General features: G+C 45.7%; 1 protein-coding gene across 1 annotated transcript in view; it reads right to left on the bottom strand.

The window, feature by feature from the left end:
• Window positions 1-14,148, bottom strand: part of LOC112550990 — a 41,466-nt gene extending 27,318 nt beyond the window's left edge. The window contains exons 1-4 of the mRNA XM_025209316.1: window positions 13,831-14,148; window positions 13,076-13,115; window positions 12,615-12,664; window positions 11,209-11,288 (exon numbers count right to left, since the gene is read on the bottom strand). Coding sequence (XP_025065101.1) covers window positions 11,209-11,288; window positions 12,615-12,664; window positions 13,076-13,115; window positions 13,831-14,042 — 382 coding nt within the window. The 5' untranslated portion in view covers window positions 14,043-14,148. The remainder of the gene's footprint in view (window positions 1-11,208; window positions 11,289-12,614; window positions 12,665-13,075; window positions 13,116-13,830) is intronic.
• Between the last annotated feature and the right edge of the window lie 2,205 nt (window positions 14,149-16,353).

The following is a 16,353-nucleotide window of genomic DNA, read 5'->3' as shown; positions in this document are numbered from 1 at the left end:
GGGCCCAAGGACTGAGCCCTGGGGGACTCCGCTGCCCACTTCCTCCCAGGTCAAATATGACCCGTCCACCACCACCCTCTGAGTATGACCCTTCAGCCAATTAGCAATCCATCTGACCATGTAGGCATCGATGCCACAGTCACCTAGATCTCTAATGAGGATGGGGTGGTCGACAGTGTCAAAGGCCTTGCTGAAGTCCAGAAAGACTACATCCACGGTGACACCTGCATCCAATGCTTTTTGTGACCTGATCGTAAAAGGCAATCAGGTTGGTCTGACATGACCTGCCCCTAATGAAACCGTGCTGGTTGTCCTTGAGCATCATCTCTGATGCTGGCCCATCACAGATGTGCTCTTTGATGATCTTCTCAAAGAGTTTCCCCAGGATTGAGGTAAGACTGATGGGCCTATAGTTGCCCGGGTCCTCCCTCCTCCCTTTTTTTAAAGATGGGGACCACATTGGCTATCTTCCAATCATCTGGCACCTGGCCCGAGCACCACGAGCGCTTGTAAAGCTGTGCCAAGGGCCGTGCAAAAACCCCTGCTAGCTCCCTCAACACCCTGGGGTGGAGAGCATCTGGACCTGCTGATTTGAACACATCCAGCCCCGTTCAGCTTTAATAAACATAATTTTTGTGAAAACAAGCAGTCTTTATATGAAACTTTTCTTTTGGAAAGAAACAGTATTTTTCTTTGAAAAAATATCTCAAACCAAAAATTTTAATTATCTCTAGTTGTAACATGGTTGCTTCTTCAAGGTCAATTGCACACGCTTTTGTAATACAAAGAGTATGTAGTGTTGAAATCAGAAGAATGTGAACTGAAAGAAACTTCCACTTATTTTACACCCTCCTTCTTCCAGAAATATTACACTAATAGAAAAAATTTTATGAGCATGGCTTGAAATATCTTGAGAAATAAAACTGAAATTGGGTACAAAGTATTCACTGAAACTGCAAATTTTAAAAGATCTGCATTGGGTGAAGAGTATTGATATTACCAGAACAAGAGATAAGCATGCATGAGAAGAAAGATATTTTGCAAGAAAAAACATTCTGCAGCAATTTTATTTTATAGATGTGCCCTATACAGGTCATGAAGTACATCCTCTGAGATTATCGTTGTAAACCATCCCACCCAATCATGCTCAAAATAGCTTTCAGATCAGGGGTAGATACACTGTAAGTGGTTACATTAAATTCTTATTCAGTTCTCACTGCTTTAGTTCACAAAGTTTATCTTTTTTTTAATTATAGGCTTTCATTTGCAAAATGAAAGTCATATCATGACTTGTCACTCAGTTAAATCTCCTACTGAATTCAATGAAAAGTTGACCGAAGTAAGGAATTAACCCCAGACTCTTGTGTCAATTCAGAGGCAAAGTTTCTATCAAAAGACATAGTACATAAAACCAGGAATAATTAATTCTATATTTATACATGACAAATTGATACATGTATACACAGAGTGACACACCCTCAAAAGCGGATATTTCAAACTTCATTTTTGTGAATTTGCTTTGACAAAATAACATTATACATGAAACTATAGATTTATTATGTTACAAGAATCTGAATTTTGCTGTGGGACTCCCAGATAGCATAAACCACTTTATGTGTAATGTCTGTCCCTTGCCCCAGTGCCTGACCTAAGGAAGAATACTTGATACCCAAAAGCTAGTCCAACAGATCTCCTACCTATACAGTTAATCCAATAAAAGAGATTACAAAAAACCCTTGCATCTCAAAATATTATGCTAACCTGAAACAAAATTTGATAAAAATGATGTGAGGAAACAAAAGGACTGGAGAAACTCAAAGAAGAAATCTTTGAACACCTTTCTTAACTTAAAATAATATGTTAATTTTATGAATGATTTACAAGGAAAGGACAAAAGTGGAAGGTAAATGGCTAAAAGTAGCATGTTGGAAATTAGTATTAATTAATAAATGAAATAATAAAGAATGGGCTATTCCATCCCAACTAGTGTTTTGGGAGCTTTTAAAAAAAGGCTTTAGAAACCAAATGGACTCATGGGGAAAGGTAAACCAGGGTGATTCTACACGAGAATGATCTACAAAGAATGCGTCTACAAAGAATGATCCAAGAAGTCTTCAACAGTGGAGCAGACAGAGGAAGGCTCTGGTCCCAACAGCTGTGAAGGTGGAAGAAGGCTGCAATGGAGAAGTGGCCCCAGTCGGCATGGTTCGCCATGCCCCTGAACCCAGCCACCAACCGCCAAGACTGTGTGGACCTAACTGCGCACCAGAGTCCCCACATTAAACATGCCACGCACAGACTTCCGTCAGGTCGAAAACCCCTGTGGCGATGGAGGATTGGTGACAGAGGCAGGGCTGTGATATACCTGAAGGCCCCCAGCCAAGAATCTGCACACAGGCAGTTGATGTGTGATGGTTGTTAGGCTCCTGTGTCAGGACAGGTGTCTTTCAGCAGCTGCATCCATGACTGAGCAGACCTTTTTAGGATACCCTCTGCTCACCCAGATGGGGAGAGGGCTAGAAAAAGTGCCCCCAAATTAGGCTGTCCTATCCCTCCTGGCTATGGGAAATTGCACCCACCAAGATCATCATTCCTGTGGTCAAAATAAGAAAAAGCTAAACTTTGGAACCTGGAATGTGAGAACGCTCATCGACAACCCAAAGAGTGATCGGAAAGAAGAACTGCCATTGTGGCTTGGGAGTTAGTGAGGCAAAACATCGACATTGTTGCTCTCAGCAAAACCCAGATCACCAGGGAGGGACAGCTGAGGAAGGTCAGTGGAGGGTAGACCTTCTGGAAAGGGAAACCAGACCACAACCCTTGTATCCATGGAGTCAAGTTTTTCCATCAGGAACAAGATCGGTGACATGCTCCCCAAACTCCCTTTGGGTGTCAACGAAAGGCTGATGACCCTTTGCCTGTACCTCAGCCAAAACCAACGTGCCATTGTCATCAGTACATATGCTCCGACTCTGGATTCCGATGAGGAAGTCAAGGAAAGGTTCTACTCCTATCTCGACAATGCCCTTGCCTCCATCCCCAGGGATGGCAAAGTCATTTCTCCTGAGCAACTTCAATGCCCGGGCTGGATTTGACCACAAAATCTGGAGCAAACTATCAGCAAAAATGGTGTGGGGAAGACCAATTCCAATGGTATCCTGCTCCTGACCAATTGCACCCAACATGGCCTGGTTATGATGAATGCTGTCTTCTGCCAGAAAGACCAGCTCAGGACCATGTGGAGGCATCTAGGGTTGGAGCACTGCCACCTCTTGGTCCCTTAGAGACCTTTGCCCCTGAGGGACATGCTTGTCATGAAGGCCATGAAGGGAACTGAAGGCTGCTGGACAGACCACTGACTTGTGTGCTCAGTGATGAACATCTGCCTGGCGCCAAGCCACTGGAAGACCTAGAAGGTCACCTGGAGACAGCTGAACGTCACAGCTCTGAAGGACCCTGGACAGCGGGAGGAGTTCCAGGCCAAGTTCTATAGTAAACTGGAGCAAGTCCATACTGCTGGTGACATTTCCATCCAGGCACACTGAGAACAACTCAAGTTCGCTGTCCAAGATGCCTACACCCAGACTATTAGGTTTGCATTGTGATGGAACCAGGACTGGTTCAATGCCAATGACACTCAAATTCATGACCTACTTGAGTGGAAGCATGCAGCCTTCATCACCTGGCAAAGCCATCCACGAACTCAGTGAAAGATGGTAGTGTACCACCAGCTGAAGGCTGAGGTCCAGCAATGCATCCATGACATGAAGAGCAACTGGTAGGTGGAGAAGGCACGCATGATCCAGGGCTACACCAACCAGTATGACATGCATAACCTCTTCCAGGCTACCAAGACAACCTATGGACCTCGCTCCATTGAACAAAACCCTCTCTGATCACAGAACAGCTCCCGGCTCCTCAAGGATGATGATGCCATCTGTCTGCATTGGAAGGAGCATTTCAAACTCCTCCTTAACTGGAAATCCACCGTATCAGAGAAGACTCTTCAAGCTGTCCTGCAACGCCTTGTGGTGGCTTTCCTTGGTTATCCACCAACCATCAGAGAGCTGAAGCGGGCTATCCAACAGATAAAAACCAACACAGCCTGAAGGCCAGATGGTATGCCTGCAGAGGTCTGCAATGCTGGCGACTTCTGGCTCACATCACGACTCCACCAGCTTATTCTCTGTGTTTGGGATGAAGAGGATATCCCCAGAGATCTTAAGAAAATGACCATCATGACCATCTACAAGAAGGGGGACAAATCTGACTGTGGAAACTACAGGGGGATTTCCCTCCTGTCCATTGTGGGTAAGATCCTGGCCTGCATCCTCCAGAACTGCCTTCATCCCGTTGCTGAGGAGATCCTTCCAAAAACTCGGTATAGCTTCCAACTATCCTGGGGCACTGAGGACATGATTTTTATTGCCAGGAAGATTCAGAAACACATCAGGAGCAAAATCAAGAACAGTTCCTTGCCTTCAGTGACCTGACCAAGGCGTTCAATTTGTTAAATCATGAAGCTCTGTGGACCATCCTCCAGCACCTTGGCTGCCTGCTGAAGTTGTCACCATGCTGAGACTCCTGCATAATATGACCGCCACTGTCCTGAGTGGAAGATTTGAAACTGATGCCTTCCACATCTGGTCCAGGGTCAAACAAGGTTGCATGATTGCTCCTACCCTGTTCACCATCTACATGACCATCATCATCCACCTCATCCAAAATGATCTGCCATCTGGCATCAGTATCCAGTATCGACTAGATGGCAAGCTTTTCAATCTTGGGCACTTCTGGGCAAAAACAAAAAAGGACAACCACGACCTTCAGTTTGTGGATGATTACTGTGTGATGGCTCACTCTGCACAGGATGTGCAAGTGACCCTAGATCTCTTCAATGCTTCATATAAGAGACTTGGCCTGTTCTTGAACATAGCCAAGATAAAGGTTCTCCACCAACTCTCCCCAGGCCAGCTGAACATCTCTCATGCTATCTATATAGACAGGGAGGCTCTGGAGCATGTGAAGCACTTTCCATATCTCGGCAGCCACCTCTTTCAATGGGCTACCATCAATGAAGAAGTCCAGTGCCGGGCCAACTGCGCCATTGCCGCCTTCTTCAAGCTGCAACAACGTGTCTTTGAAAATAGAGATTTTCAGATGTCAACGAAGGTCCTGCCTTATAAGGCTGTCATGCTGACCACCCTCCTTTACTGCAGTAAAGCCTGGACCATCTATCGACATCACATTAAAACTCTTGAGAGCTTTCACCAGCGGTGCTTGTGTCAAATCCTGGGTATCAAATGGGAGGACCGTCAGACCAGCACAAGCATCCTCCACAAAGCTGCATCCACCAGCTTTGAAGCCTTGAACTTGAGAAATCAACTCCGATGGATGGGCCACTGCCTCTGGATGTTTGAGAACCACCTCCCTTGCCAGATTGTCTTCTCCCAGCTCTCCCCTGGCCAAGACTCAGAGGGCGGCCAAAGGAAACAGTACAAAGACACACTCAAGGTTGCCCTCAAGCATGGAGATATCGACACCAACAGCTGAGAGGAGCAAGCTGCTGACCATTTGGCACCAAGGTGCATGACACTTTAAGGCCCAACGACTCGATACTGAGGTGGAATGACAGCAGCAGAGGAAGGAGAGGGAGACCAACCCAGGGCTGTGAATTCCACTTCCCCACACAACAACATGCCCCCATTGCCAAAGAACGTGTGCATCCAGAATCATGTTCCTCAGTCACCTGAAGACCCATCAAGCCTGATGGACATCATCCTTGACTTCGAGGGACTACCGATGACACAAGATGTTAAATGCACAGTAGACTCATTCTACCGCGCATTAGTACATCACAGCAAAAGCTGTACTATTGTGTTAATATGCAGTATAATTAGTCTACCGCACATCAGCATCACTTGAAAGGCGTGTGCCAGCATTACTATGCAGCAGCAATGGTTACTGTGCATTTAGTTAGTACCTGTTCTTACAGGTACTAAACTTGATGCGCAGTAACCACAGCACATTAATGAATGTGTAAACATGCCCCCAGTATCTGGATTTACTTGTAAGATTCTGTTCTTTATTGTATGCCTGTGTCACCAGGAAATCCAGACCAGTACATTGTCAGGGACACCTGCCTATCACCATAGAACCAGCCGGGGCTCCAACTGGACACATGTGAAATTCTACTCTACTTTCCACTCTCTCCTGTGTCCCCTTCCAGCCCACCCACTGTCTTCCTCCTGTCTTCCCTCTTTGCTTTCTTTCTCTGATCCTGGACTGCACAGGACCAACGTGATGGGGTGAGACAGCTTATCCAGCCTGATGGCAATAGGTGAAAGAGATGGACTTGCCTGGATCAAACAGACAACATCCCAGCCAGGGAAATCAACCATGGCAGATTGGTAAAGGCATCTGTTGCTGTACAGTTGTCATGGTTGGCCAGCAGGCCTTGGAACATTTAGGACTGACCAACCACTTTGAAACAGAAATAGCAATATATCCCCCTTTTAAATATCCTTTCTTTCTCCTCCCACTTTGTGCCTGCTTGTTTTGTTAAAGGAAGAAAAGTGACCACCCTTCTAACCACGGTTCTGGGCAACTGACATTCAGCAGCAGTAATAACCCTTTTTTCCCCCACAAAGGAAGATTGCTTAACAGAGTAAGAGACTCTCACCAATGTCCTCTTTCTAGTAAAGGGACTCTGATAGGCTTTGGTTAACTTTATCTTGTACAATCATTTAATGTCAATGTGTATGATGCTCTGTTTCCTCTTTTTCCCTTGTATAGCTCAAAAGATTTCAGAACTTCAGCATGATTTTTCTAGTATGTTTTTCCACAGAACTAAGCAGGCAGAAATCTCTCTACTTCAAATCTCAAACAATATTTAGCAGTGTAGGGTCAAGTTATCTTTTTTTAATGGTTCTCTCTAATCAATTCCTTTTAAAATGTGGAGTTTCAAACTGTAGACAATACTCTAGATAACGCATAACAAGTGATGAGTAAAGTGTGGTACATTAATAGTCCTATTGATGTAGCCCAAAACTGCCTTAATCTTTTTTCTAGCTGCATCACACTGCAGACTTATATTGAGTCTGTGGGTCACCAAGACTCTTAGGCTAAGTAACTGTAACTGAACAGAAGTCCCATGTACACAAACCAGTCTAAAAATTGCAGAACCTGGTTTAAGATAAACTTGGATCTATGTAGTATTACACTCATTTGATTTAGGTCAAACCAGTGCATGGAACTCCTGTCCACTTCCCTTGCACACTCCTGGGGTTGGGAAAACTCAGCTACTGGCTCAAGCCTTAGGGCTGTTCTTTCCACTCTCCCTCCCCCACAAACACTGGTCTAATATTTTGTCCCTTGGCCCCTTGCTCCCCCACCAGCCAGCACATTCAAGCCTCATCCCACAAGCCTCTCTGGGTGCAGCCACTTATATCTGTGTTCACCACTGCCAGAGCTGAACGAATAAGTCCCAGTGGGGGGAGGGTGGGATGGGTGTGTAGGTTCACTGGGAGGGATCCCCTCACTCCACCTGTAGATCACAAACCCCCAACCCTGCCCATGGGTTTAGCCTGGCCCCTCTACTCCACCTGCGGGTCACGCCTGACCCCCGACCGCATCCTTGGATCATGACTGCCCTCCCCACCTGTGGGTTGTGCCTGCCCTCCTACCACTTTCAGGTTGTGCTTGCCCCCCCCACCCCCCATGGGTTAGGTCCTGGGGCCAGTTTTGTTCAATATCTTCATTAACAATCTGGAAGATGGGATGGATTGCACCCTCAGCAGGTTTGTGGATGACACCAAGCTGGTTGGTATAGTAGATACACTGGAGGGTAGGGCTAGGATTCAGAGTGACCTAGACAAATTGGAAGATTGGGCCAAAGGAAATCTTATGAGATTCAACAAGGACAAGTGCAAAGTCCTGCACTTAGGATGGAAGAATCCCATGCACCGCTACAGGCTGGGGACTGAGTGGCTAAGCAGCAGCTGTGCAGAAAAGGACCTGGGGATTACAATGGACAATAAGGTGGATCTGAGTCAGCAGTGTGCCCTTGTTGCCAAGAAGGCTAACAGCCAAGGTTCCCTCCAAGGTGCACGCATGTGCGGTTGTGCACAATTTAATACCATGCTGAGCACTAACTTATTAATGCTGAGCACCCACCCAGAGAGGAGCTGGGCTGCAGTGTGGCACGGCAAGGCGAGGTGGGGGTGGGGGCTGGGCTAGGGGCTAGTGAGGGCTCTGCCAGCACTGGGGAACTGCTCTGCTCCCCAGGCCCGAGGCTATATGCCTCCTTACTCCTGGAGGTGGGGGCGGGGGCTGCCGCCGGGAAACTGCTCCACACCCCAGCCCTGAGGCCATGTCCCTCCTCACTCCTGGAGCAGGGACATGTGTGGAGCTTGGCTTCCCCAGATCTCAGATTAAATGCTGCAGGCAGCAGCAGCTCGAGGCAGCCAAGAGCACACCCTGATATTTCACTCCTCTTCAGACAGCATGTTGTTCTCCCAGTGACAGTGTTTACTCACGGACTGAAGCGGTGCACTCACGGATTGCTACACCTTAGAGGAAGCATTGCTAACAGCATACTGGCAGATCAAGGAAAGTGGTTATTCCACTGTGTTCTGCATTGGTGAAGCCACATCCAAAGTACTGTGTCCAGTTTTGGGTCCCCCACTATAGAAAGGATGTGGACAAGTTGGAGAGAGTCCAATAGAGAGCAACAAAAATAGCTTGGGGGATGGAGCACATGACTTATGAGGAGAGGCTGAGGCAACTGGATTTATTTAGTCTTCAGAAGAGAAGACTGAAGGGGAATTTGCAAGCAGCCTTTAAGTACCTGAAATGGAGTTCCAAAGAGGTAACAAGATTGTTCTCAGTGGTGACAGATGACAGATCAAGGAGCAATGGTCTCAAGTTGCAGCAAGGGAAGTCTAAGTTGGATATTAGGTAAAAATCTCTCACTAGGAGGGTGGTGAAGCACTGGAACAAGTTATCTAGAGAGGTGGTGGAATCTCCATCCTTGGAGGTTTTTAAGGCCTAACTTGACAAAGCCCTGGCTGGAATAATCTAGTTGGGGGTGGTCCTGCTTTGAGCAGGAGCTTGTACTAGATGACCTCCTGAGGTCCCATCCAACCGTAATTTTCTACGATTCTGGGATTCTAGGTTCTTCTCTGTAGTGCTTCTATCCAGCCAATTGTCACTCATTTTGCATTTGTGCTGTTGATTATTCTTCCTAAGGTACAGCACTTTGCATTTATCAGCATGGAAGTTCATCCTATTCACTCTAGCCCAGTTTTCCAATCTATTGAGAACATTCTGAATTGTGCTTCTGTCCTCCAGTATGCTTTGTGTCATCTGCTGATTTGCTCAGGAAGCTCTCCATTCTAATATCCAAATAATTAATAAACACACCGAATACCACTGGGCCCAAGACAGACTCCTTTGGACTCTACTTGAAACCTCCACCATTCTGACATAGATCCATTTGTAATTACCCTTTGCTTGCAGCTATTGAGTCAGTTGTCTCTCTACCTTGTAGTAGTTTTGTCTAGCCCATATTTCTCTAATTTCTTTATGAGAAGGTCATATGGAACTTTGTCAAAAGCCTTGCTGAAATTCAGATGTACTATATCCACTGCATTGCCTTCATACATCCAGCTAGTTTGTTCAGTAAAGGAGATCAAGTTTGTTTGGCACAATTTGTTCTCTGTCACTTTTCTTATCTCAATATGTGAGTAGAATTTGGTAGCCAGGTTTTTTATTTTAGTTTAAAGTTTTGACATGTGATCTACTTTTAAGTGGGACAAAGACAGAGACCCATTTTGGAGTTTGTGACACTATGAGCTGTGGAAGACCGGAAATCATAAAGTTTGGATGCCCTGCTAAAGGATTGTTTATATTACCACCTGTACTGAGATAATTAAATTGGAGCCTCATTGCGCAAAGAACTGTACAAACACAGAGGCATAACAGGGCAGCTGCATGCCCTGGGCAGCTTTGGTGCACAGGGCAGTACTGGCTGTGTTGTGTGGTCAGCTGTAGTGGGGGTCACTTGCCCCCCACATTTACACTGGTGGCAAAACCACCCCAACGTAGACAGCATGGGGTCACGTGGAATTGTTTTTAAAGTCTGTAAGTGATGGCAACATTCAAACAACCTGCCAGTTTCTATGAATTTGTGGATGCTACAGAATAATGTTATATTGTGTGCAGGCCCATCCTAAATTCAAAGAGAAAAATGCAGACAGACAGTATTAGGAACAGCTTTGGAGCTCAACTTGAATAGAATAAAACACTCTATAGATTCAGGGAAGTAAATGAACAGCACAAATAAACAACTTTGCCCTCCCCTTCTTACCTCCTTGTCTCTCTCTCCACTGTTCCCGTCTCTCTGCCAACAATGCCAGCCTCAAACAGCCACTTGTCTCCTCCTTCTACAAACACTTTTGTGTTTGTTTCTATACTGCTTTTTATGCAAGAAATGAGTTTACTGGGTTAATTTGAAAAACTGCTACCTTCTTCTCTTTCTAATCCATGTATAACACTTATTTCCACTGTGATGTGTCCAAAATACTTGTCCAGTGGCAGCACAGGTTTAAAGCAGTTGGAAAAAACAAACAAACCTGGTTTCACTTATTAATAACATATTTTGATTACGTAGCATGACAGCAAGTTGTGCAATTCATATTTTTATAACTACATTATTGGATTTCTGTTAAACTCTGCCCCATCTCAGTGCAAGCCAATGTTTATAAAACATGTCTATGTCTTTCCTTGTACTGGATTACACAAGAAAAGATGATTAAAATTATTTTATGAACTAAATAATTTTTTTAACAGGATATCTTTGAGGCAGGGTATCAGGGTATCTATAACCAGAAAGGCAGACTTTTCATTAATTAATAGCTATGTGGTGGTTTCCAGTTTTCTAAACATTAGGAACTTTGATGGAGACACTAAGGGGATTTCACCCTACTTGGTAACCCAGCCACTGAATTTTCTGGTAGAAGATGCCTTCCCAGCCCACAATGCTCCAAGGAAAGCTTACTTGTGCAGGCTGTGGTGTTATTTAGGTGGCAGGGGAGTTTTATTTCCGTAGCAGCTTCTAAAGAACAATGCAATTATTCTTACTAGCACTTCACATTTTTTCAAAATTTGTTTACAAATCTATTATTTTTCTTATTTTTTTAAACTAACCTTGAATGACTGTCCCATTCTTAAAACAGTTTTTCCTTCCTTGAATGTGAAGCTGAAGATGGGAGAGCAATTCCCCAGTCCTGGAAGAGAAATGTTGACAAGGAAAATTATTTGAATTAGAAAGGGGAAAGAATGGGACAATCTCTACAATATCAGTTTTTTAGAAATACAGTTTAACTAGATGATCAGTTACAATGATAACAGTTTCTCTCACAAGTTGCAAAAGGGCTAATTGCTGTCACTATGTCCACATGGGGAATGAAAACAGCACCTTTCCAACTGGACAAACAAAGCTCGTGGCAGATAGCTAATCAAGTCATATTTGCCATTGTGAATGATAGACCAGTCCTCATGCAGCTAACCCTGTTTCCACATTCCCTCCCAGTCCTCTGTTTCTCCATTTCATGTGCTGCTGAAAAAATTGTCAGTGGGTCCTCTTGGGCTCATACTAAGACCTTTTCTAATATGCTAATTGCAGCATAAATAGGAAGAGTGCGCACACACCTGATATAAGGCACCATAAAATGGGGAATGAGCCACAAAAATATTCCATGTGTAATATAGAACGTTTTCATGACTCGTTTGTATGGTACCTTAAATTTAATGTGTGGCTGGTCCCCAACAATCAGCTAATTGTCATCCTAGATAGAGGCTGGGCAGAGGGAACCAAAGGGCTTCTCTCACTGGGGACTTTATACCTTGCACTGAATGATCCACTGAACCAAGGATCATGATCCGGGGCTCCCCCCTACACTGGCAAGTAGGGCATGATTTGGATCTGATCCTCAGTCTCCAAGTTGCATGTCCTGCCAGGCACGAGTGGCGTGTCAGGAGGTGTGATTGCTGGGATTGGGGATTAGATACCGTCTCACCTTTAAATGAATATCTGTCAATAGTCTAAGTTGCCAGCTATTCTTTTGTCCTAATTATACTTCACTGAATCATTTAGTAAATCCTCTGGATTTACTAACTTAGTGGGTACCTCTGAAATGGAGAGTATCTGGACAACATATTTGTTTTAAATGACCCTACCCTGCCATCCTTGGCAGTTCACATTACAATACTTGTTTAGACAAGGTTTCGATGAATAGGGTGGGGAAAGAAACTTGGTAAAAATTTCTGTTCCAGAAGCCACGAATATCACGTGATGCTTCTCCAATTGCTGTATTCCCAGCACTGCCAGGGATGGTATCAGATTGCCATTTATCCATAATACATTTGTCTCACTTTCTTCAAACAACATTCCTAGATCAAATACCCAGTTTTCCACTATTTTTTATATGTGGCCGGACAGTTCCATAGGCTGCAAACAACCTGTGTTAGAAGGCATTCTGTCAAACAGTTTATTCACACAAGAAAGCTGCACCAGTTTAGCTTAAATAGACTTTAAAAAAGATTTAGTTAACCTGTGCAAACAGTCTGATTCCAACCTCAGGGTGCCCTTTTCCAGTCTTGGCTTAGGGGAGAAAGCTAAATGAGTGCAAGTTAGTCTGTATATAAAATCAATTTATAAAAAATCAGTTTGAAACTATCTAGTACACATTTTTGGTAGAGAGGTCTAATAACATAGACATCTGAATTTGGCAGTCAGCAGAACTATTCTATCTACGTGGGTTCAATAGCTCTGTCTGGTTTGATTACCTGCCAACTAGAAGTTTAGTGAGAAAAGATGTAAAAAATATTCTCAGCAAAACCTGGAACTCTACTGAACTTACCTGGCTTTGAGTTTTTGCACAAATTTCAAACTCATGTCATAGAATTTGCTAAGTTCTGTACATTTTAAGTCATTTGCCTATGCATATATATTAACTCAATCATGTGGAAATTCATAATGTCACCAAAGATCTAGGGAAAATGCTCTACTTACAACTGAATCTTGCTTTGAGAAGTTTGGAGGTACTACAAACCTGAAATTCAAAGGAAAAATTGTGGTGGGGAGGGAGATGGAAGAAATATATATATATTGGGCATGTCTACACTAGATGCTTTACTGCACCATAGACTAATTGACTGCACAGTAAAGCATCGCTATCTACATATGCAAACACTTACTGCTCAGTCAATTAGTCTACTCTGTGGTTAATTTCCTGAAGGTAGCAAATTAACTGAACAGTAGTTACTATGCAGTACCACACATGTAGATGCCAACCAGGAGCAAATTTGCTCCCAGCCAGCCCCACCAACAGGGGGCCACCCTTCAGCTAGCTCCTGGGCCACAGGGCATGGAGCTTCTCCAGCCCTGGGGCTACGGTGGCTCTTTGCCTTACCCAGCCTGCCCCTAAAAATGCTGTGGTGACCCCAGTGCCCTGGGCCACCAGCAGCCAGCCTCTGGCCACCAGATCCTTCACCAGTGGCCCCAGGCCAGCTGCAGCAGCCTGCCTAGACTCCAGTGCTAGTCTCAGGCCCACCACTGGCATGCCTGTCTCATAGATTCATAGATATTTGGGTCGGAAGGGACCTCAGAAGACTATCAAGTCTGACCCCCCCACCCTGGGCAGAAAGACCCCAGCTAGGTGCGTGTCTCGTCTCATCTTAAAGACCCCCCAAGACAGGGGAGAGCACCACCTCCCTTGGAAGCCCATTCCAGATTTTGGCATAAAGAAATTCTTCCTGATGTCTAACCTAAATCTGTTCTTCATCAGACTGTGGCTGTTGTTCCTAGTTACTCCAAGGGGTGCCCTGGTAAAGAGGGCATGTCCTATTTCATGCTGTTCTCCCCTGATGAATTTGTAGGTGGCCACAGGATCATCTCTCAGCCTTCTCTTGCAGAGGCTGAGGAGATCTAGGGCCCCCGATCTCCCCTCATAGGGTTTTGCCTCCAGTCCTCCAACCATACGAGTGGCCCTTCTCTGAATCCTCTTGAGGTTGTCCACATCCCTCTTGAAGTGTGGCACCCAAAACTGGATGCAGTACTCCAACTGCGGCCTGACCAATGCCACTTTAAGAGGAAGTATCACCTCCTTGGACCTGTTTGTCATGCACCTGCTAATGCAAGGAAGAGTGTGGTTAGCTTTACTGATCATTTCCTCACGTTGATGACTCACATTCATCTTGGTGTCAACAATGACTCTAAGATCCCTTTCTGTTGCTGTGCTGCTGATACTCCCCCAGCCTGTAAGCATGCTGGTGATTCCTTCTTTCTAGGTGCAACACCTTGCATTTGTCCTTTCTGAAGTGCATCCTATTGTGTTCTGCCCATTTTTGCAACCTGTCCAGATCCACCTGGATTCATTCGCTACCCTCTGTTGTGTTAAGTTTACCCCATAATTTGGTATCATCTGCGAATCTGGACAGAATGCATACCATGCACTAGCCTGGGCCCTGCTCTGGGTGCTGTAGGCAGCTGCCCAGGCCTGCCAGCACCCAGACTGTTGCATGCAGTCCCTGAGGGCCATCAAAGAAACCACACTGGTATCATCCTTGATGGCAACAGTGCCTTCCAGGGGCAGAACTAGTCCCAGGAGGAGACCACAGACCTCATAGATTCATAGATGTTAGGGTCGGAAGGGACCTCAATAGATCATCGAGTCTGACCCCCTGCATAAGCAGGAAAGAGTCCTGGGTCTAGATGACCCTGGGTCTAGATGACCCCAGCTAGATGCTTATCTAACCTCCTCTTGAAGACCCCCAGGGTAGGGGAGAGCACCACCTCCCTTGGGAGCCCGTTCCAGACCTTGGCCACTCTAACTGTGAAGAAGTTCTTCCTAATGTCCAATCTAAATCTGCTCTCTGCTAGCTTGTGGCCATTATTTCTTGTAACCCCCGGGGGCGCCTTGGTGAATAAATACTCACCAATTCCCTTCTGTGCCCCCGTGATGAACTTATAGGCAGCCACAAGGTCGCCTCTCAACCTTCTCTTGCGGAGGCTGAATAGATCCAGTTTCTCTAGTCTCTCCTCGTAGGGCTTGGTCTGCAAGCCCTTAACCATACGAGTGGCCCTTCTCTGGACCCTCTCCAGGCTATCCGCATCCCTCTTGAAGTGCGGCGCCCAGAATTGCACGCAGTACACCAACTGCGGTCTGACCAGCGCCCGATAGAGGGGAAGTATCACCTCCTTGGACCTATTCGTCATGCATCTGCTGATACATGATAAAGTGCCATTGGCTTTTTTGATGGCTAGCAGAGGTTTGAGAGGCACAGACCCAAATCCACCTTTACCTGATGGAGGAAACTCGGTGCAGGTTAAGAAGCTGCACCCCAGCCGGAAGAAGCCCTCACACTTGATCAATCCTGCATTCGAGGAATTATCTATGCAAGACTAAGAGAGAAAATCTTTACTCCTCGTTGGTCCAGTCCCAGTGCCAGGAGCAAACTCCTCTCACCAAAAAGCCCTTGGGCTTCAAGGATGTAACAACAGCCCTTTAGCCACTTCATCAGACAGCAAAACTCAAGTAGAGACAGAGGAGCTGGTGTCCTAGGACAGTTAAGGCCACCTAGTCAGCTTGGACCCCATAAAGCCAATAAAGGCAATGACATGGGCCATGTGTAATCCCTGCCAGGATGGATCTCATTCCTGGTTTATACTAGCACAACCTGGAGTTTCCCACCTTTCCTCAAATGCCACTTTTTACAAAGTCAATGGGAGCATGGCCTGAGTAACACCTGCAGGATTAGCCTTATTCATGGTGGTTACAGGCTACACCGAGAGACGGCAGCATCTCCATCCTTGCAGATTTTCAACATCAAGGACTGGGGTGATTTACTCCGGGACTTGGCCCGTGCGCCACGAGCGTTCAAATATTCCTGCCAGTGGCTCTGCAATGATGTCGGTCAGTGCCTTCAGCACCCTCGGATGGAGCTCATCTGGGCCTGCCGACTTAAAGGCATCCAGTTCTTCCAAACGACTCTGCACCATCTCAGGGTCTACGCATGGTAGTCTGGCGCCTTGCTGCCGCCTCTGTACAACCCCAGTGAGAGACTTGTCGTGCCCCTCACTTAGGAACACTGAGGCAAAGAACTCGTTGAGGAGTTCAGCCTTGAACCCTCTGTCCGTCACCAATTGTTTCTGCCCATTTAGCAGGGGTCCTATTCCACCCTGGGCCTTCCTTTTACTCCCAAAATATCTAAAAAACAATTTCTTGTTGTCTTTTACTTGGGTTGCCATCCTCAGCTCCATGTCAGCTTTGGCCCGTCTAACTGCCTCCC

The sequence above is a fragment of the Alligator sinensis genome, unplaced genomic scaffold (genome assembly GCF_000455745.1).
Source record: "Alligator sinensis unplaced genomic scaffold, ASM45574v1 scaffold191_1, whole genome shotgun sequence".
Taxonomy (NCBI): domain Eukaryota; kingdom Metazoa; phylum Chordata; order Crocodylia; family Alligatoridae; genus Alligator; species Alligator sinensis.
Note: the sequence above shows the minus strand (reverse complement) of the source record. Positions and strands in the feature narration are given on the sequence as shown.